General features: G+C 42.2%; 1 protein-coding gene across 1 annotated transcript; it reads right to left on the bottom strand.

Annotated features, from left to right (window-relative positions):
• Positions 1 to 244: 244 nt before the first annotated feature.
• On the bottom strand, positions 245 to 21,755 carry COLEC10 (collectin subfamily member 10). The gene is made up of 6 exons (XM_066565808.1): positions 21,544 to 21,755; positions 9,181 to 9,252; positions 7,746 to 7,817; positions 5,603 to 5,656; positions 4,534 to 4,629; positions 245 to 3,711 (listed from the first exon to the last, which is right to left on the bottom strand). Exons 1-6 carry the CDS (start codon positions 21,689 to 21,691, stop codon positions 3,320 to 3,322), a joined length of 834 nt encoding a protein of 277 aa, XP_066421905.1. The 5' UTR covers positions 21,692 to 21,755; the 3' UTR covers positions 245 to 3,319.
• Between the last annotated feature and the right edge of the window lie 819 nt (positions 21,756 to 22,574).

A 22,574-nucleotide genomic window follows, 5' to 3' on the forward strand; every position in this document is an offset into this window, starting at 1 on the left:
CATGTTTTGCTGGTTTCTTGGGTCAGAAGTAAAGATAAAGTGTGGAGAAGTGATTGTGCCTACCGACAGGGGTATTACTATGCCACTTCTGCATGACTGGTAGGAACTGACTTGCTGTGAAAGAGGCCAGCAGCCTTGGACTTGAACTTCTAAAAGGCATTTTTCCTCAACAAGCTTTTTCTTTAATTGATCATTAATTATAAATGATAAATCATTACCCATTAATGCTTCTAAAACCAAAGTGTTTAGCTTAATGAGTTTATTACAATAGATCCTAAAAATGTAATTCTGCCTAGTTTTGAGGAAAATCAATTCCCAGAGAGGGAACAATTCAGGCTGAGTTACATCATGCAAAGTGAACTTGTTTGCCCAAATAGTCTCATAGCATAGAAGGGGAGCAATGAAAAGAAATGTGGTCCCACCTCTTTATTCACAGGTTTGAATAGTTTCCTGGAGGGTGTGTAGCAACACAGATAATTTACTGCTGGTAGCAACAGGAGGTTTTCTGGAGGAACAAGTGTCAGAGAAACCAGACAAGAGTGGTTCTGAGTCACAGAGTCACCTGGGAAGCTCCTGTGTTGGTCAATGCTCAGAGGTGAACTTGGAGTCAAACAACCAGGCAAATGTTTGGAGAATTTTCCTGTTCAGGGTGAGGTTGAGGACATATGATTGTTTGGTTGCCTTTGCAGTGCTGTACCCAGCAAGAGAAGGAGACTCAGAGCTGACCCTCTGCATTACTAGCATGGCATGGCCAGCTCTGTGTATGCCCAGAGGAGGGCTGTGTGCACTTGGTGCTCAGTGACCTGCAGGGACTGTTGCTGTGTGGTGCTGACCATCTAGCATTCTCCTTAGCTTCCAGATAGCTTTCCTTAATTTTTAGAGTTAGGTGGGAAGGAAAACCTACAGACTTGCATTGTAATGACCTTCAGGTTTCTCTTGGCATCTCCTGCTGTGAGGAAAGGCAAACCATGACTAAGCACTTGATGAGCTTGAAGAAAAAAAGCTCAGTCAGTATTCTCAAATATATGAAAATGTGATTCTTGTGGGCATTGTGACATGGAGGTCTAAGTAGCCAGGAAGTGACAGCAGAGCCTTCATGTTCAGTGCTCATCATTTTTAGTGAGTCCCTCTGAGCTGCATGACTAAGTTGTTCAACCACACCTGAATCTGGGTTCTTGAGGGATAAAACCTGTTCTATAGCTTCTTCCTGAGTTACAAAGGCTTGGGTGATTTTAACTTAAACATCAAACATCACTGGCTTCTGAGTTAGGGAGTTAATATGTTCCTAGAATCACTTGTTAAACCAGCAATGCACATGGTATAGCTTGTATGACATGTGCCTGTTTACAGCCTACAGGAATGGTGTTGTTTCCTTTACACTGTTCTCTTGTGCTAGACTTCTGTATGCTTATCACAGATTTTGGGGACTTCAGACACTACAACTACTCCATCTGTTTTTAGGTTGCCTACAAGCTGCGTAGGCCTGCATGCCTATGTACAATTAATTCCTCACATTTCAGGCCAGCCTGATGGATGATAGAGTTGAAAACAGAGATGAGTGAGATCTCTTCTGCATAGAATCATAGAATGGTTTGGGTTGGAAGGAACCTTTAAGATCATCTAGTTCAAAGCCCCATACTGTGAGCAGGGCCTCTTTCCACTAGACCAGGTTGCTCAGTGTTCCATCCAGCCTGGCCTTGAACACTTCCAGGGGCATTCCCAGTTTCTCTGGGCCCAACACCTTCACACAATGGAATTTCTTTCTCATATCTAACCTAAATCGACTCTCCTTCAGTTAAACTCATGTTAAACTCATTCCCCCTTGTCCTGTCCCTACATGTCCTTGTAAAAACTCAAAAACTCTCTCTCCATCTTTCTTGTAGGCACCCTTCAGGTACTGGAATGCTGCAATTAGGTCACCCCAAAGCCTTTTTTTTCCTCCAGGCTGAACAAAACCAAATCTCCCAGCCTTTCCTCACAGGAGAGGTACTCCATCCTGCTAATCATCTTGGTGGCCTCCTCTAGCCTTGCTCCAACAGGTCCATAGCCTTTCTGTGCTGGGGACCCCAGAGGTGGATGCAGCACTGCAGGTGGGGCCTCACTGGAGCAAAGTAGAGGGGCAGAATCACAGGGCTTTGGATGCAGCCCAGGACCTGTTCGGCTTTGTGGCCTGTGAGTGCCCATTGCCAGCTCATGTCTAGCCTCCCATCCACCAGCACCCCCAAGTCCTGCTGGGCAGGGCTGCCCTTGATCTGTTCATCCCTCACCTGGACTGATTCCAGGGGTTGCCCCAACTCAAGTGCAGCACATTGCACTTGGTCCTGTTAAACCTCATAATGTTCTCATGGACCACTTCCCTCATGGCATCCAGACCCCTCTGAATGGCATCCCATCCTTCAGGTGTGTCAACTGCACCACCCAGCTTGGTGCCATCTGCAAATGTGCTGAGGGTGCACTTCATGCCTTTGTCTGTGTCATTAATGAAGATATTAAAGAGTGCTGGTCCCACTACAGATCACTGAGGGACATTCCTTGTCACTGATGTCCATTGGGACTCTGAGCCATTGACCCACACCCTCTGGATGCAGCCATCTAACCAATTGTTTATCCACCTTACAGTCTACCCATTGAATCCATTTCTCCAATTTAAAGAGAATGTTATTGTAGGGGACCGTGTCAAATGCTTTACAGAAGACCAGATAAATGCCTATCAGGCACTATAATTGCACGGCCAAGTTAAGGAGAGTATAACAACTTCTAAGTTTGAAGTTGGTCCTACTTTACATGCAAGATTTAACCAAATGACCTTCCACCTCAAATTATGATTCTAACAAAAGAAGGATTTTTTTCAAGAGACACTTAAAACCTTTACTTTGAGCTCTGAAGTCATAAGGGAAATTACTGGGACTCCCTGTGCAAGTCAGAGATTAATGAAGGTCACGCTCTTTCCATCTGTGGATTTCACAAAACACATCAGTACTCAAATACCAATGATCTTACTATTTCTGGAACTGGTGAAATTCTATTCACTTCTTCATGCTCTAAATTTACCCCTAAATTACACGCAGAAATTCCAGCCCTAAGATGCATGTAGAAATGAAATGAAAATTCACAGCTGGCTGGATGCCCCCTGCAGACCTGTGCTGACTTTACGGTCACTGATGACTAAACAGCAGTTACTCTTGCTTAGCCCAGTGATGTGAAGGCTGGATTGAGCCCTGTCCCTGGTTTCCTATCCCTGATTTGCTCTCCCTACCGTAAATGAATGAGGATGGGTTATTGTATGTACAGCAGGTGCCAGGCACATTCTCTGGCACTCTTATTTCCTCTTCTTGAGGAATTCACAGACGAAGTAGATGGTGACTTGGCACTCAGAGTCATTCCATTCTCCTGTGCTGAACATTTCCACACAGTCCTCGTGACCAGCTGGGTCATGAGGCTCCCCTTGCTTCCAGTTACTGTAGTTCTGCAGTGGGCTGTTGTCTGCATACACAAACTGTCCTTCTCTTTCCATGTCATTCAGCCCAATGAAGGCTCGGAACAGGCCACTGCTGGAGATGTAGTCAGCAAGCAAGGCATTGGTTGCCTCATCTTTAGGCATGGCCAGTGATCCTCCTCTGTCCCTGCAGTGGATCAAGGCTTCTCTGTAATTCTTCTCTTCTTTCACAATGTAATAGAATTTCTCATCTGTCTCTCTGATACCTGCTATAACTTTGAAGAAGAAAAATTGCTTAATTGCATGTCAACAGATGCTGAAGGTTATTCTATTCCAATATGGCAATAAGATGATTTTTACATTAGAATTAATAAAAGGGAAGGAGGAAAAGTATTCCCACCACTGTATTTATGATGAACGATGAGGACATGATCAGAGATTGATGTGACTAATGGGATTGTCAAGCTCTTAGCACACATTAGGACAAGAACTACTCAGTCCTGATTGTCATGTCTCCTGTGACACTTCAGTTTTATTTCCTGGATGTCTAGTCTAGGAATCAGCTTAAGGCATGCTAAATTGTCAAATGGCAGTGTCTAATTCTGGATTGCCCTATTGCTTTGTATGTTCTTGAATACAGATTATGAAAGAGTGCCTAGGGGTAGAAACACAGTGGTATAAATAGCTTTTCAGGCCCTTTCCATGTAGAGGTAAATGAATGTGACTGCTAAGATAAGACATTTTAGATATGGCCTGATATTCAGAACTGCTGTAGCACTGTGGCATTGACTCAGAAGAAAATTTTGGTTGCTCAGCAGCTTTAAAAGGCAGACTCTCAACCAGTGAGTTTATAGCCTAGTGAATTAAGCAGTGCCAAGGAACATGCCTGGATTGCTGGAAATTGTTTGTCTCTGCTAGTGGATTGCTGGAGTGGTGCTGGAGTGGTCCTGAGCAGAGTTAGGCCTCAGAAAATTAACACTCTCCCAAATAATTCAGGAGTCACCCCACACTTCCATAGATCAACAGTGGTTGTAGAATAGCAATGACATCTGTTATTGGAGTCAAGTAAATCCCCTCAAATATTTAAGGATCCTTACCATTCTTCAGAAACTTGATGGATGTGTTAAGACGAGCAACATTGATATTCAGCTGTCCAACAAATCTGCGGTATCTCCCACAGTCACAGACCGTGCCTGATGCAATACAGAGGATAGAGGACTTACCTATTTAGAAGCATTTGGGTGTGTGTGTGTGCATGGAGAGTCACTGTAGCCCACTTCCAAAGCTTCTGAAGATCTGGGCTCCACTTATGGAGGGTCAGTCTTCACCTTACCCCACAGGCTACACTTCTGTTGATCAGTGTTTAATGTTTTGGCTCTGTACACTCTGTACACTCCCTTGCTAACTGGCTTAAGCAAGTTAATACTGACCCAAAAATCAATAGCTTTCAAGCCCTGAAGTCTCAGTTAATATTTTTCTTTTTTTTTTAACTGGAATTTGGCTTGCTAGAGGTTTTGTTTGTTCTTTTTGTTTTTCTCAGAAAGAAAATGAGTTGCTGATGGTTTCCCATTAAGCACCAAATGGTCATTTTATATGCAATCTCTTAAAAATAAACACTAGTATACATTTAAGGTGGGTAACCATTCAAGGTTACTAGGTTACTAGTGCATCAGAGTCAAATTCTCCTCCTGTAAGCAAATGCATTGCATTAATTTGATAACAGATTATGTTTCTATCTAATATCACTTACTTTTTCATCCCATGCTCCTATTAGGAAACTGTTAAAGGGCTTAATTCCTTTGATACTAAGAAACTTTCTTCTAGTATCCAGTTTAAATGCATACTGCTGGCCTGTGTGTTAGTTTTTATTTATACCAAATATTACCCATGAATTTGGGTGACTTCATATTTTGTGCATGCTGGTATATTCATAGGAATCAGTCATGTCCCTACACTATCCTTTATTTTCTTCAACAAAACATTTTCAGTCTCTTCCTTACATTTCATTTATTCTCCTTGGGCTTCAATTACATTTCATTTATTCTCCTTGGGCATTTCAATGTATTTTCCTTGCCCTCATAATTTCATGGAATTTCTTACAAACCAACCATGAAATCAAAGATCCAGCAGATTTGACCATTCTGCACAGAAGGATGCATAGCATACCTGCTTTTCCTTTTTTTCCTGAAACCCCTGGTAAGCCTTTGGCTCCTTTGTCACCTGAATAAAGAGGAAAATATATTCTCAGACCTCAGACAGTGCATATGTCAGGGAAGCATATTCAAAAACCCAATTAATAATATATTAACAGTGTGCTTTTGATAGGAAGCTCTGATGGACTGTACTGGAAGACATGCCAAGTTAAACAAACCATGATTAATTCTGGTGCATGGAAGTGAGAGCCCTTTAATAGCTAACTCACTGATAACACAGGCATCTTGTGTGCTGCTGGCTCCTGGTACCACTTACTTTAAATATAAACTGCAAAATGATCCTGAGAGGCTGAAAGCAGTTAAGAAATCTTAAAAAGGTGAGATCTGGGTTCTCTCAGGGGCCACAGGACAGAGCCCTTCCCCAGGTTCAGCAGCTCCATGGTGAGAGGAGGCAGCAGATGTGCTCTAAGCCACTGAATTCGTGTGTGCAAGAGATTGCGTGTGCGGGCAGCAGTTGGCACCTGCATGGAGGGAGGTCATTAAGGAGCAGCATTTCAGTTCAGTTTATGGAAATGGGATTTATTTGCATCCAACTGCAAACTCTCCAACTCTCATCCAACTCTCTTTTGTAAATTATAAGAATGATAGAAATACTTCTCCAAATGCTCTGCCACTATATAACTGGAGGTGACCTGCTCTTTAAAAAACCTCAGTTGTAATTTGGGTCAGAACAGCTGGACTTTATCCGAAATTCCTGTCAGCTCTTTTATGAATAAAACCTTCAGAGGTCAAAACATACTAGTACTTGCTCTGCCTTATTGATGACCATGTTTTTATGTACTTTTTACTTTATATGGTTGTGTTTTTTTGAAGAATTTAGATCTTGGCTGTCATTTTAATTAGCAGCATACCCACTGCACACTTGCAAGCTGAAATTTCAGGCTTGCTTCATTAAGAACTCCAAGGTTTAGTCACAGATTTAAACAGTGACCTTTGCTTCCACAAATAAAGAAAATGAGAAAAAACTGTAAGGGGACAATAAATTGTGCATTGAGATTAAAAGAGAACTTGATTTAAAGGCTCAGAACATTGGTTTACTTTCAGATAAAGAAAAGCAACTTGTAAGATTCTTCCTTTTTTGTCTCTTTTGGGGATTGAAGACATTTTAGGAGATAACTCTCTGAGTTTTCAGTTTTCTAGGCACTTCTGAAAATTAATCTCTCAGGTCAAAATATTTTCTTCTTGCCTGATACTGAGGCTGGCTGGAGGCCATGAAAGGTTTATTAAAAACAGTGGTTTGAGAAGCTCTCCAGAGAGACTGTTCCAGCCACTCAACAGTATATCCAAGCTGATGTGCTGATTTGAGACCCCAGAGTTCTCCTGGCAATGGTGGTGTCCATGATCAGCTTTCAAGGCAGGTCTCCTTGTGGTAGAAGAAATAGTCCTTCTTAAGTAGCTCTTTAGGAATATCAGAAAGGAATGTCTGAACTTCTTCTCAAGAAAAATAGAGCACAATTTCATGAAATGATTGTCCAGGCAGATTTGGAGTCTACCTTGATTTGGAAGTAGTTGCCATCCCTGCTTATGTGAGCACCTTCTTAAAATTCCTGAACTGGTTCCTTACCAGGACAGGGATGTCCTGTGCATTTCTTGCTCACGTGACCCACAGCAGTGCAGGTGACAAGGTGGCATCCTCAGCAACAGTAGGACATTGACTTAGGCCTTCAGCATCCAAATCAAAGGCACACATTTGTCTCTTAGAGTGTTCAGAGGATTTACTTCACAGGTACTGAATTTCTCCCATCCTCTTTTACCACAGAATCATAGAATAGTTTGGGGTGGAAGTGACATTTAAAGGTCATCTAGTCCAAGCCCCCTGCAACGAGCAGAAACACCTTCAACTAGATCTATCAAAGAGGATTGATATCTTAACTCATAGAAGAAATTATTTTAACCAAATTAGTTGGATATAATGCATGAAGAAAATAAAACTAGGGTATTTCAGTTCACTCTCATCACCAATCTTTATGCATAACTTTATTTGGAGAGAATTGGTCGTACCATTATCTAATATTGCTCCATATCTGGAGCTCTCATAAAGCACATATTTACCTTGAGGGTAAAAACCCCAAGGAAATTCCCAGACCAGAGCTTACCCTTTCCACCAATTGGACCAATTTTACCAAGCATTCCCTGGTCACCAACATCACCCACTGGTCCTTTGTTTCCTAAGAGAAAAAATGAAGAGGAAATGAGTATGGATGGTTGCTGTAATTTCTTTTCTGAGGCACTGTTTAGGTCTTTACTGCTGCTGTTTTTCCTGAGTGTGGCCAGTCTGCCTGTGTGGCAAAGTGAAGTGAGCACAGCCCTGAGGATATTTGGAAGAGTACAGCCAGATCTCTGCTCCCGTAGGGTACGACAGTAGGACATGACATAGAACCTTAATAAAATTGCCTGTTCAAACATCATATTGTCTTAGCAAAAATAGAAACTGAAACTGCTAGTGATTTACTTCACAGCCTAACCAGGCTGACACCTTTTATTTTTCTCCACCACAAGCAAGACACTTTCCTAAGTCCTTGTGGCTTTGCTGGGAGTCCTTCTCAAAGCAGGCCTGCAAGTAGGGAGCTACTAAGTTTGCTGTAGGTGTTTTCCCAGTCTTCAGAGCACCAAAATAACAGGTGTCCTTTTTAATTGATTAATAAATAGTGTAAGTTCTGAAATAGCTGTCTAATGATGGCAGGCCAATCTAGGGAATCTCAGTTTGCAAAATTAACATCAATAAGATGCTTTGTAAATGGTTGATTCCCTGAATTCCTTGTATCTTACCTGATGCTCATTTTAAGGTAAGAAGTGAAATCATAAGAATGCATTTAAAAATGGAAGTTTTTTATTATAGCAATAATAACAGAGTGATTTTGAAGTTTCTATAAAAGTAAAAACTTTCCTGATTAGTCTTAAGCCACAGTCAAAGAAGGAAGATCTTGGATATGCATTGTCATTAAACTCTAAAGATAAATTAAGCTTTCAAATTAGAGTATGCAAATAAGGCTGACACAGTCACATCTGGTGCCTCTAAATGATGTGCCCAGATCACACTGTGGGTATGGAACATATTTAATTGAGCCAAGTCCTGAAACATCTGCAAGTCCTTGTTCTCATCTTGGATGCTGTTTGATCAGAGGAACTTTATATTTGTGTGTGTATGGCTTTGTTTGCTTTGTCTGCAGAATACAGACAACTGAAACCAAATTTTATTGAGCACCCTGACATATTGCTAGGCAATAATACTCAAAATTCAATTTCAACTAAAGGCTAATTTCAGTAAGAGTAATCTTTCTGATTATGTATATTTTTTTGAATCAGGTTTTCTGAATCACACTCATGACAGCCATATATATTTGTCTTAAGTATCAATAGGAATTGAACCAAGCTAAGTATTGTTATGTTTACCAATTAATGTTTGACAGGATTGTGAAATCCACTGGTGAAACAGAAACGAAAAGCATTAAACACCAATCATATGCATCAGTATAGTTGTGTATAATGATATTCATATGCCAGCAATAGCCAACAAACCATCATAAATACCTTTTAGTCCTTTTGGTCCAACTTTTCCTTGTTTGCCTACTTCTCCTCTGTCTCCCTTTTCACCTTCATCCCCTTCCAAAAAACCAGAAAGTAAAACATCATGGTACATTTCTCTCAGTGCAGTAAGTACAACTAAACACATTCAGAAAGAAAAGTTCATGGGGTTTTTTTTCCCCCACTGATTTCTTTTTATTTCCCATTGAAGGCACAGCAGCCATGGGATAAATTTTCAGAAAAGAGATGAGGAATCTGACCATCATTAGGAAAAGTGAAAAGCTTTCCCTTTCAGAGAGGCTGTTACAACATGAAAATTATACAACAGCAATTCCTACTCCTACACTTTAAACATTATTAGCTATAAAGCAGATAAATAAACCAATCTTTTGGTATTGGGAAACTTGAGCACACAGGGGCAAACTGCCAAGGGAGGCAACAGGTGTTTATTAATTGTTCCTAGTGATTCCATTCCTAGTGACTCTGTGTTCAGGGTATGCAGATGCATTCAGAATGAGAGGAATGTAAATATGTTGAAATAGATCTTGACATAGATCTTGGCACTTAATATGACACAATTCTTGCCTACATTTTTTGACAGATGGCATTTGTATGTTGATACAAGAAACTTGTTTTGCAATTACTCCAATGCTTTATTTTGAAAGGTCATGCAGAGAGTATCTGTAAGAGGCAAAATCATTGCATTTATTATGGTAGTGCAGAGATTTCTCTAAAAGAGATTGAGACCCTATTACACAGGTTCCTGTATAGTTCTGTATAAGCACTTTCACTGTTGGAAGGCAGTCTCTCATTGTGCAGTGTATAGGGTAAAGGTGCAAGGCAGCAGTTAGTCAGAAAGAAATGTTATTTCCTTCCACAAGTAGCATACAAGGTTGCTTTGCATGGAAGGCAGGAAAGAAAGACTAAAGATGATTTTGTCATCTTCTTAGTTTGGAGCCAGATCATAAGAGGAAGATTTTTTTTTTCTCCCCCCAGCAGAGGTGGGGAGGAGACACACAACTCGGCTGCAGCAAAGGGCCATCACTGAACAGGGCAGCCTTCCAGAGCCTCTCCCATTGTTCCCTGCCCTTGTTGGCAATGAGCCTTGCTGTGCAGTGGGGAGCAGGGCCACAGCCTCTTGGCTCAGCCAGGATCTCATGTGGTAGTGGCAGCCAGTTGGTTGTTCAGTATATGGAGAGCCAAGGGAGGGAAGTGTGCCTGGATGTCAGCCAGAGAGGTGAGGACAGAACAGCAGTATGTGACAGGACCAATAACCTGTCTCACCAAGAGTGGTGCCTGCAGCCCCAGCAGAAAGTGTGCAGGGAACTGAGGTGTACTGAGGGTGACTATGGCCCAGGCAGCCACTTCCAGCCTCCCACAGCAATGGTCTCAGTGCTTACCTGAGCCAAGCACTGCATCCCTACTGTATTTGCTGGGACCCTCGTGGCAGGGAGGAATGATGAATCCAACTCCATGTTCTCAGAAGGCTAACTTATTGTTTTATGATACTATATTATATTAAAGAATGCTATACTAAACTATACTAAAGAATACAAAAAGGATAATTACAGAAGGCTAAAAAGATCATAATGAAAACTCGTGACTCTCTCCAGAGTCCCGACACAGCTTGGCACTGACTGGCCAATGAGTGAAAACACACCAGAAATCCAATGAAACAATCACCTGTGGTAAACAATCTCCAAACACATTCCACATGTGAGCACAACACAGGAAAAGCAAATTAAATAAGAATTTGTTTTCCTTTTTCTCTGAGGCTTCTCAGCTTCCCAGGAGAAAAATCCTGGGTGAAGGGATTTTTCAGAAAATGTGAATGTGACACATCATATTTGAATGTGACACAATGAACAGCCACTAGTGATTCTTCCCTCCACCAATTAACCTTGTGCCTTTTAAACTCATTTATACCTTTGGCCCTTATAATAAATATCCTGTGGCAAATAGCCCAATGATTTTTTTAGTGTGCTGGGGAGAAAGTACCTTCCCATGGTTGCTTTAAGACTGATCATTATGTTGGTCTCATTTTTTTTGAAAAATACTGCCCTTTCATTCCTGACTGGCCTTCTACTTCTGTAGTCAGAGGTAGCATGTCATGGGCTGTTCTGTAGAGTGATAGCAGATGAGAAGTGCTGCACATTAACTGCACAGCAGATAAAATTTAGTTTTAGCTGTTTGGCACCTTTCCATCCCAGTTACATGGACTGAGCTGAGCCTGTCCCTTTATGCTGAGAAAACCCTTCCATGCTGGGACTGTCTTGTTGGTCAGGATGCCCTTTGGAGGAAGGTTGGTGGGCCAAGCTGAGGAAGATAAAGGGCTGAACTTCAGTTCACATTGAAGGGAGGAAGCAGTTGCTGAAGGGATGGACAAGGAGGAAACAATGTGCTGTGTGCTGGTTTGCTCAGGCTCTTTTTTTTTAACACCAGTTTCCACAGGTAAAGTAGGAAAGGAAAAGTCTAAAAGCAGTCAGCAATATAAATTTTAGACATCTCTCTTTTCACTAGGTCTTAAAAATACTGTAAAAGCTACTGTATATTTCTAAAAGCCAAGCTCCTTAAATATTCAGCTGAAGCTGTGGGTCTGAGCTGGGAGCTGATGGAAGGATGCCTGCTTTTACTGGGTTCCAGTCCTGCCAAGCAGGACTTGGGGTGCTGATGGATGGGAGGCTGGACACAACCTAGTAATGTGCACTCACAGGCCAGAAAGTCAGACCTGTTCTGGACTCCATCAAAAGCAGAGTGGGCAGCAGGTCAAGGAGGTCATTCTGCCCCTTCACTCTGCTCTGGTGAGGCCCCACCTGCAGTGCTGCATCCACCTCTGGGGTCCTCGACAGAGGAAGGACATGGAGCAAGTCCAGAGGAGGACACCAAGTTGATCAGAGGGATGGAATACCTCTCCTGTGAGGAAAAGCTGAGAGATTTGGTTTTGTTCAGCCTAGGAAAAAAAAAAGGCCTTGGGGTGACCTAATTTCAACCTTCCAGTACCTGAAGGGAGCCTACAGGAAAGATGGAGAGACTTTTTACAGGGACATGTAGGGACAGGACAAGAGGGCATGAGTTTAACTGAAGGAGAGTAGATTTAGGTTAGATATGAGAAAGAAATTCCACAGTGTGAGAGTGGTGAGCCCAGAGAAGTTGCAGATGCCCCATCCCTGGAAGTGTTCAAGGCAAGGCAGAATGGGGCTCTGAGCAAGCAGGTCCAGTGGAAAGGTGTCTCTGTTCATGGCAGGGGGATTGGAACTAGATGATCTTTAAGGTTCTTTCCAACCCAAACCATTCCATGATTTTATGATTCTACTGACCATCAAACTACAGCTAGAGAATACATGGTTTCATTTTGCTGTTGACTTCAATGCTAACAAGAGGAAATTGTTCTTTCCAAATCCTTGTGTGAAACCACTGTGAAAGTGCAAAAGTCACTTTTCAGTAGTTCAGAAACTCAGAAAAGTTCCCAGAGGCTGATAAAGGGCTTGTGAAAGGACAGTTTGGGAGCAGGTTAAGAACTGATCTCATCATCATCTGCAAACCCATACAGGGGGAAATGTGTGTGACAATAGAAAGGAGGCAGTGCATGATCCAAAGGCTGTAAAGGCTGGATGAATCTTGACTAGAAATGCAACATGGCAATATTTCACAAATGGACTGTGTTCTCTGACAAGGAAGGGAGATGGGGAGGCTTTTCATGTCCAGCCTTTCCCTGTGGAATGAATTCCTTTGTGTAAAATAAGCTGTAATTCTGGGTCCGGTATAGAAGCTGCTGAAGGAGGTTCCTTGGCCTGTGGAAAACAAACCATATTCCTGCTGACCTTCCAAACCAGGGCTTGTCATCCTGGCAGTCCTCCTCACCTTTCTCAGACCAGCCAGTTCCATTCTCTGCAGGCTGCTCTGCAGAGTTAAAGCTATGGAAGTACTGGTGTTTGCTGCAGAAGGAAGATCTCTGTGCAAGATGCTCCCTTCCTCCCTTCCTCCCTCCATCCCTCTCTTTCTCATTTGTGAAAGAGTTAACCCTGAAAATAGAACCCAGGAAAGAAAGTCAATATACAAGTGGAGAAGCTGCGATTACTTTCTAAAGATGTTTTATTCCTGTCTCAGTTTCAGCATTTTGAGCCATTGAAAGATCCAGTGACTTTTCCTGATGGACTTTGGAACAAGATTTTCACACCTAGGGCTGCTGAAGTTGAAGCTACTTTGTTCTGTATGAACATTAGCCTGAGAGCTGCCAGGTGAGAGGAGTGAAGGGTGTGGCAAAGTTTGTTCTGGGGATTTCCAGAGGTCAGGCAGTGCCTCGACTTTTATTAACACCTTATGTGATCCAAATTTTTGCTTAAGACCTCTAAAAGCCTAAGGGAGAGGGAAATAAGTTCCATCACCTGTTTCATCTTGGTGTAAAGAAGCCTGCCACACTCTGTCTTACTTTTCATATCCAGGAAAACAGGAAGAACAATAATTTGTCTGTCTATAAGAGAGGGTAATTGTGCTTTTCTCCCCATCTGTCATTACAAAACAAGGGTAGAAACAAACAGAATTAGTTAGTGATACTATTTTATTGTTAATTTAAGACTAGATTAAGCCCAGTACCTGCTGACATGGGACGTGCTGTTATCGCAAATTTTGGCACAAAAGGGGAACTCCTGGGTTGTGCTTCCCTCTTGTGGTCTTGCTATGATTTGCAACCAAGTAGGGGAGACTGAGGTTGGCCGACTGTTTTGGGCAGGGGCAGAGTTGGCTTTATTTCTAGTTTACCATAAGTATCCCTCCCTGTCCTCTGAGACTTCATGTGGACAAGCCATCCCACTGCATCAGCCTATTTTTTTTTTTTAATCTTCCAGGGAAAAAAAATATCTGTCCTGCTAGTACTATGGACTGGTTTTTTGAGTTCTGTACTACTGTGCTTTGTGCAACACAAATTTTCTGATCCCTGACCTTATATGCTTGCTATCTATACCTAGAGGTTAACCTCTCCTTTTTGCTGCTTTGCACTTGGGGCAGTGTCAGGTTAAATTTTAACCTAATTAACAGATTGTCACTTTAAAACTGTGGTTGCAGAGATGACAGATATTATACAGCACTGGCATTTGAAGCATGGGTGAAGAAGCACTTGGAGTCATTAACTGAAGTAAGACTATTTCTCAGCCTTGTTAGTATTTCCTCAAGTTGATTGGTTTCTTGTGTGTCACAGATATGAAACACCAGATTTCTGGCTAAAAGAAACACCTGAAGCAGTAAATTACTAGACTCTTCCAGCTTGGGACTGTGCAAGGCAGAAGAGCAGAAGCCATAAGAAGTAAGTAAATTTTGCAGCCATTAGAAAATTTTAATTGTAATTGAGAGGGAACTGCAGACCTTCTGTAAACAAGCTCAGGAAAATGCTGAAGGTCCAATTACCAGCAGGATTTTTAGGCAGTTGAAAGGGGCTCTGTCTTTTTTTAGAGTTTGACTAAAAAACACTTAATAACTAAATGTTGAGAGGTTATCTTTGGTAAGAATTTAATTAGTAAGAATTTACTGACCTTTAAGTGACTTAGATTTCCCTGATGAATCTTTTGTAGGCAATTTATCTGGTTTGTATTCATGAACTTAGGACGTTTTCGAGTTCACAGATATTGTTCACGGTTATTTAGTGACTCTCCAAGTCTTGTAATCAAGGGCTGACCATGGCTCTTGGAGAACCTGGGTGTAATTCCTGGGGGTTTCAGAGCCCATGTTTATCTGCATCAGGATGAGAGCATTTCTGCAGGCTGAGAGGAGACTCTGAACTGGGTTTATGCATGAGTAGCTCTCAGCACATTTGGAGCTGAGCTGAGAGATTCCCTGGGACCACTTTGTCAGGTGTGCTGGTGTGCCACGGCCTCAGGTCAGCTAAATACTACAGAAATGTTAATGCTCTCTCATCCTCTCTTTTGCAGGTGTGTCTCCCTCCAGAATCAAGGACATGTCCACCCTTTCAAATGATAGAAACATCACTTGTGCTGGGCTACAGCACAGTTGTCCTCCTACACCAGATACTCTAAACTGAAAAAATTCCACTACCAGCCAAAGAGTCTTTGAAAAGCCCTGGGCCTAATGACTAATTTAACCTGACAGGGGAAGGATGAGAATCTTTCTTTTAATCTTGATAAGAATACCACATGGTGGTGTTCTTAAGCAAGGCAAGCAGCTTTGCACTGCTTGCCTTGGATGCATTCATCATTCCTAGGCACAGCCAATGCCCTACCACAAAGGCTCTGTATGGAATTTGTTACATGTGTGACACAGTTCTGCTGAGCTCCATGTTTCATGCTCTTAGTCCCACCTGAGGTGGCAGATGGACCCTCCCCACCTCCAGAGACTGAATGTGAAGAGTACAGGTGATTTCTGCCTCTCCTTATCCAACCTGAAAGGATAAGGAGATGAGCATAATTCTGAAGCCTTGAGAACCCTACAGGAGCAAGTGAATGCCTGCCCTCCTGGAAGAGCCTCACAGGATTAGCTGTGTAGCTTGGGGCACTGAGTGACCCTGAGCAGGAAGAACCTTTGCAGCACTCGGGCATGCACAATATCTGCCGAGAGGGTTTGTCACTAGAGGGAGTCACAGACTTTAAGAAATAAACAAACACAGCCCTGTTTGTATTTCCAATGGATAAGCGCGTCACAGTTACGTCAATGGAAAGACTCAGAATTTCCTCTGATTTCACTTTCAGTGTCATTTAGATCCTTAGCAAATTTCCCAAACTGTGCATTCTTGCTTTCATGCTGCATTTGGCTAGTGAGGACAGGATTTCTTAACATCAGCTGCCTCTCTGACGTGATGTTCCCTTCCCTGTCCTTCCTCCTCCCCTCAGTTCCCAGCACTGCCCTACATGCCTCCCTTCCCTCTGCCTGATGTTGAGCACTCTTTTCACCCTATTTGGAAGAAATTCGTCTCCCTAAACAGAGGAATATCAATAAGGCAGATACATATTTTTAGTGAGTGAGCTGAGCAGCTCAGTGCAGAGCCTGGTTTGGCCAGAGCCCTGTGCTGGCAATGCTGGATGGTGGGTTCAGTTCCTAGATGAGCCATTCATGTAAGAGTTGGATTCAATGATCCTTGTGGGTCCCTTCCAGCTCAGAATATTCTGTGAGTCTGTGAAATAGCTGAACCAGCACAAGGTGGAGCAGAGACCACATGGTCAGAGTGGAAGAAAAAGATGTTTGGCCTCCCTTTTTTGTCAGAAAACCTGAGAGTTGAGTAGTGTGTTCAGCTGTAGTGTGAAACTGCACCCATGGTCACCTTCCCAGGTGTCCTGCAGGAACATGCAGGGCTCCTACATATGCACCATTCTTACACAGATTATCTTCCTTCACCCAGGTTCAAATTAGACAATACAAGCCCTTCCCTTGTAAAATAAAAAGAATCTTAAAGAAAAAAAAGAATTTTCTGATTGCCTTTCTACTTATAAATTGGACTTCATTAGAAATACCCTCCTCTCATATTGCATTGCACGGGGCATACCCAAGCCTTCAGTAGGCTCAGTGAACCTCTGCTGACTTGTATTATTTGAAAGTGTGGATCTTTGTGCCTGAATGGAATATACATTATTTCTTTAATAACACAGAAATAATTTCAATCATTCTTGATTCTCCTTTTACTTGGTCTGCATGATTTGATTTTCCCAGCCTCTTGTGCTGCCATTCTGACATGATCTCAGAGACCCATGAATTATGGTGGCTTCAGTGAGGAATCAGACTGCCACTGGTAAGAAATACAGACCCTCTATCTCTTGAATTTATGTATTTAAGTCCCCTGAGCTCTGTAGCTCAGCCTGATAATTTCCAGAAATTTACTCTGTGCTAAAACAAGGAATTCTAGAAGCCATGAAAAATAGAATTATGTGTTGAAATTAAAGGACTCTTCAGATCAAAAATGAGGCACTAAGAGGGAAATTTAGTTATAGATTTGAACAGCTATAGGATGTGGTAAAGTGTTTGTATTTTTGGAAGGCAACGTGGATAGCAGCATATCTGGTTTCTGAAAGGGTTTGAGATTTTCCAGGAGTGGAACTGCGTAAGCACAATTAAAGCTGAGAGATGGACAGCTATACTGGTGACCACAGTAAATGCTATTTTGAGGTACCAGCCAATGTCACAGAGTTTATAAGCATCATTTGGGAGAAATAATGATAAAGAAACATTTTAAATCTAAACTGCTATGGGAAACTCCCGGTGCTCTTCAAATTTCATCTTATTCCAGTTTCTCAACCTGGATCTGATTCAAGACTTTCAAAGTTCTTGTGTCTGGATTTCAAAGAAAGTGAACTGGGATCAGGGACAGATAGCAAGGTCTAGAGCCAGTCTTCTGAAGTGCTGAGAGCCCATGAATCCACGTGAAAACAGCTTCTGCAGTGCCAGCCCCTGCTCACATATTTAATGGGAGTTCAGAAGTCAGAGTTTTGGGTCATCCTCTGCTTGTTTCTACCCTCATGTTGTTGCTTATTGATTTACTCACAGCAGGTCAACTCCTGTCTCATCTATGTCAACAGCCCACTTAAAACTTCCTTTGCAGATCAGAGCTTGCAGTCTCCAGGGGAGAGCAGGCTGGAAGAAAGGACAGACTGGGACACCCCTCAAAGGCAGAGTCCAGGGGGCAGAGCCTGATCCTCCTGATGCTGCCAGGGCCACAACAGCTGGTGCCTTTGCTCTCACTGTGTTGGATGCTGCCTCCCCACAGTCCCAGACCCTTTATCAGCAGCAGCAGCAACAGCCAGCCTGCTTTGCTTGCAGGCTTGGAAGGGTAGAAAGTAAGGAATAGGTCCATGACTACTTTTGCTAGACCAATAACCTGGCTCCCCTGGAAAATTCATTGTTTCATTTATGCTTCATTTCCTGGTTCTCTTTGGACTCAAGAATTCAATGAAGTACAAAGCATGGTCATTACTGCCCCAGTTACCCTGCTGTGAATCTGTGTTAGCTGATTTAAGATGTAAGTTTTCAGAGTTTCTGTGCCACAACAGCCCAGCTGTTGTTCCTAACATCTTGGGTCAAACATCAAAAATCACTAGTTATGAACACTGAAAAGATCTACTTTTTTTTTTTTAACTTTTGTTTTGTTTTGTTTTGTTTTGTTTTGTTTTTGGTGGGGGGCAGTGGAAAAGAAGGGCAGGGGTGTTCCTAGGATATTTCAATAAGAATCCTAGAAAATGCCTCATGCATTTCTGTTCTTTACTGCCATATAAGCCAGCTGGCTGTGTACCTCAAATCTTTTTACAAGACAGCCATTGCAGTGGGCTCTTTTCATTGAAAATAATCCTCTCTTTTTGAGAAGAGACCTGAATGTTGCCTAGAAAAGGAAATGGAGAAGAGTGACAAGTTTTGCCTCTCTCTTCTTTGTAATTTTCTGCTTTTCTGGAGTGCCCATTTGGCAAATTGCTTTGTATATTTTTGGCAAACAGGCTTCAGGTTTCATTTGCTTGCCCCAGTGAGGGGAAGCAGCAGCTGGGGGGGACATCAGCACCTGGTGGGCACGGTGTGAGCCCCCAGAGGTGGGGCTGGAACCCGCGGGGTGCGCTGCACCACGCACGGAGCGCGGACACGCTGCTGTCCTTGCAGCACAACTGCAAACCTGACAGGACATCCACTGCATCCCTTCTCTTCCTGGCAGAACTGCAGTCTTCCAGAGTATTTTTTTTCTAGCTCTTACTGTTGTACACAATGGCCTCTGCTTTTGCCTCATGCTTTCTGGGAGTTGGTGGGGCTGTTGCAGTGATTTGAAGACTTTTCTGGTAATCAGCCTGGAATCACCCTTTTTTTTTCATCCCACTGCTCATGTCATACTTCTCTTGTGACTTCTCAGGTGTGAGCATAACAAAGAGATGTTTTTGAAGGGGAAGAATATGGTGTGCACAAAGTAACTTGGACAAGTTACATGTGGATTGTGTAAGTGGCCTATCTTCACAACCCTTCTTGAACAGGTGATTTTCAGGCTGAGCATGTGAAGAGGTTGAGAGATTGCTCCTGTAACAACTGTGAATGCCTAGAGGATTGAGTCATACAGCCTCCAATAGTGCAGGCAATAAAGAGTGATAAATTCTGAACTGTCCAAATCCCCCCCACTTCTCCCTCAGTGCTCTCCTCTCCACTGTGCTGTGTGATGGAAACAGCAGCATCTCTCTCTGCTGATGGACCAGGGTCCATCCCACTTGGAGCACTCAGATTGGATCTAGCCTATAGGACAATTTACACCTTGCACTGGGATAGGGAGGTGGGACAGAGTAGGAAGTCTTACAGCTATTGAATACCTTTTAATTCCTTGCACTTCAGGTTGCTTTGGCCTATTAGACACTTCCATGTTCTCATGGAAGAAGGAAGTTGCCACAACAGGAATCTAACCTGTGGTGGTGGAAACAGCTGGTCAAAGTGGTGTGTGAGATCAGCACCTCTGTCTCCTGGGAGCACCACCATGTTTTACCATGGCTGAGATGCTGAGCACGTGGAGGGGAGGAGGTAAAACTTGTTCTGGATGAATCAAAAACCATTTTAAAGAGAACAATGGACAAAGGGACACAAGAGATATAGCACAGGGAAAAAAAAAAAAACTACAGCAGCAAAAATCAGAGACTTGTCTGTTATCAAGCTTAGAGTTTAAACAGCAAAGTTCTGCCTATGGCTGTGGTCATAAGCTTAGGATCATGTGCTCTGAGTCATAGACATTAGATGGATGAAGGAAAACTGACAGCAGGACAGACTTTCTTCTGGCATGTTAGGTAAGCATTTTTCATGCTTGGCTACAAGGGATGCCTGAGAAGTAACAGGGTAGTTCATACACTCAGCCTGCTTGGTCTTTAATTGCCCTGATGACTGAAGCTTGAACAACCAGTGCCATTAAGGGCTACTTGTAACTGTCCTGGATGAGCTCAGCTCTTGAAGGAACTTAAAATTAATCTTATAGGATCATATCACATAGTCTCCAAAATGTATTTGATGACCTGCAGTGCATATGAGCTAGTAATTTGGAGGTGATTTATACTCAATACTCCTTCTTGTCATGGATCTTGGGGATGGTGATCTAAAGTAGTAGATTGAGCTGTGCCAATAAACTGCTGGTCTCATCTTGTGCTTTGATGTCAGCCAGGAAAAATAGGACTGATAATGACTAAATCCCGACTTTCTCAGAATTGCATTTACAAAGAATAATAATATCTACCCTTCAAATGCTTCCTTTACAAGGTAGACCACAGAAGCCTGATGGAGTCCCAGCTACTCTGCATTGTCACAAGACCCCCCTCATTAGCCTTGTGACTTGTTAAACACAATTCTGTCAAACTTTGTTTCCAGCCTGCCATTACTTAGATACTAACTAGATACTAAACCAACACCCACTAGCTCCCTTGGGGATCATTACATCTCTCTGCATATATGCTGTGGCAGCAAAAATTTAAGCTTGGATTGTAATCATAAAGAAATTAATTTCCTGATTAAAAATGGTCCTTTAAGCAACATGCATTTGAATAATCCATCATAAAAACAAATGAGTCTGTAGCAGTGCTCTTGACTTGATAATATTTTTTCTGCTTTAAATTTAAATCAGCTGCATTTTTTTCCTCTCAGTCTGTAGCCTATAGAAAAATACAATTAATTACTAAAAAGAAAGCAATAGTTTGAAGCTGCAATAGCCATGGTGTGGAATATATATTTTAGATCTGTCACTGCAAGATAGATTTCTATGTCATGGGCCTAATAAGATACCCTTCAGGCAATTCCACTGTCATTAGTTGTCTTACAGAAAAAGTAAGTTAATGCAGAAAATTTGATTTCAGATATTTGCAAAGTGTTTTGAAGATAAAAGACCTGTACATGCCAGAGTTGATTTAGTTATTGTTGAAATCTCCAGCAAAGGTCCTGTTTAATTCAACAAGAGCTACTGGATCAGGTCTGATGAATGTAGCAGAGATGTATTTACAAATAAACATTTGAAAATAATGGCAGTTTGGTCATTTTAAATATTGTGTATCTCTCCCTATCTGTAATGCAAAGCAGACCATTAACAGTTCACAAGAGGTGCCTACTTTTAAATAAGTCCCTCAGTTTGTGTCTGTTAGCTGTTTTCATTGTGTGGTGAGCACAAGAAATAACAGAAGATTTGTGTAGCTGAAGAAAGATGCAAAAAGACACCTCTAACTTATATGAAAATATGTAACACTGTTCCTGAAACTAAAGAAATGAAAATTTAAATCTCCATTTTCCCCCATTAGAGTTACAGTTTACCAGATGTTTGTACAGTCTGCAATATTTCACATCTTTCATGCCCAGCCCATGCCACAAGCCCTCCAAGTCTCCACTGATAAAAAATCAGCCTTTATCAGTACTGGTCTCAGCATTAGCAACCTGATAATTCCTCACCTTTTGGTCCAGGTAAAATTGTGTGTGTTGAGCAGACATCTGTTGTAGGTCGATTATCAACATCAAAACCAAAAATCTGAACTTGCAAGATAAAAAACACTACAAGGGTCCCATATGTCGTTAGCTGTTGTTCTTTCTTGCTGCTCATCCTTGCAGTTTCTCAGGAAATGCCTTTCGTTGTTGCAGTCTTAAGAAATGCAGCTGACTCAAAAATAAATGCTTCACCAACTGGAGCAGTGGAAAGCTTGGGAGCTACATGCAAGAACAGCTAAATAAAGTGAAGAAAGGGGTTTGACGATGCTGTAGTTATTTCTGTCCTGCACATTATCCAGGATATTTATTTAACACTGACAGCTGTTTATTCCAATTTATCTCTTATCTGAGTGAGACATTTAGCTGTTCTTGCCATGGAAAATTTCTCCAACATATGGGAATATCTCTCTTGTAACTTTTCTGCCTCTCAGCACTGAATCTTCACACCCAGCATTTCACTTACTCAAAGGACAAAAGACTTTGGTATTGTATCCAAGTGTGTACTAATTAGTTATAGGATACATTTGGCTGGTTGTGTGCTGGAAGAGTAATGCAGACTGCATATAACATGTAGAGATACTTTTCCATAAAAGCTTTCCACCAAGGAGACTGTTAGTGACAGCAGACGAGCTGCCAGTCCGCTGTGGGTGGAAATCCCCAGTGCTCTATCTCACATTTTGGGTGTCAGGGACCCACAAATGAAAAGTTGACATTATCCATGGGTGTTTTAGCCTGAAACACACAAATGATGGGTTTATGCTTACAGATAGCTCCACAGTGCTAGCCCCAAGCCCAGATCATGTTGGTAGACAGAGAGCAGAAGGGACAAACTTCAGGACAGAAGACACAGAACAAGATGAGCTTGAATGACTGCATCACCTTCTCCCATATCACTCTTGCCATGCACTGGGAGAGGCCATGTATGGGGACAGTGGTGTAGCATAGATCCCAACAGAATGTTATCTTTGGCTTGTCCAGAGGAAACTTCAGCTGGTTTG

The sequence above is a fragment of the Molothrus aeneus genome, chromosome 1 (genome assembly GCF_037042795.1).
Source record: "Molothrus aeneus isolate 106 chromosome 1, BPBGC_Maene_1.0, whole genome shotgun sequence".
Classification (NCBI taxonomy): Eukaryota; Metazoa; Chordata; class Aves; order Passeriformes; family Icteridae; genus Molothrus; species Molothrus aeneus.

Bases quoted from the DNA above. Each gene is read 5' to 3' on its own strand.
- COLEC10 (XM_066565808.1), bottom strand. From the start codon at position 21,691: ATGAGCAGCAAGAAAGAACAACAGCTAACGACATATGGGACCCTTGTA. The intron at 5,657-7,745 runs GTAAGCTCTGGT...CTCTTTATTCAG, and splicing joins TGGTCCAATTGGTGGAAAGG to GTGACAAAGGAGCCAAAGGC. The intron at 4,630-5,602 runs GTATGCTATGCA...GTATTGCATCAG, and splicing joins AGGAAAAAAAGGAAAAGCAG to GCACGGTCTGTGACTGTGGG.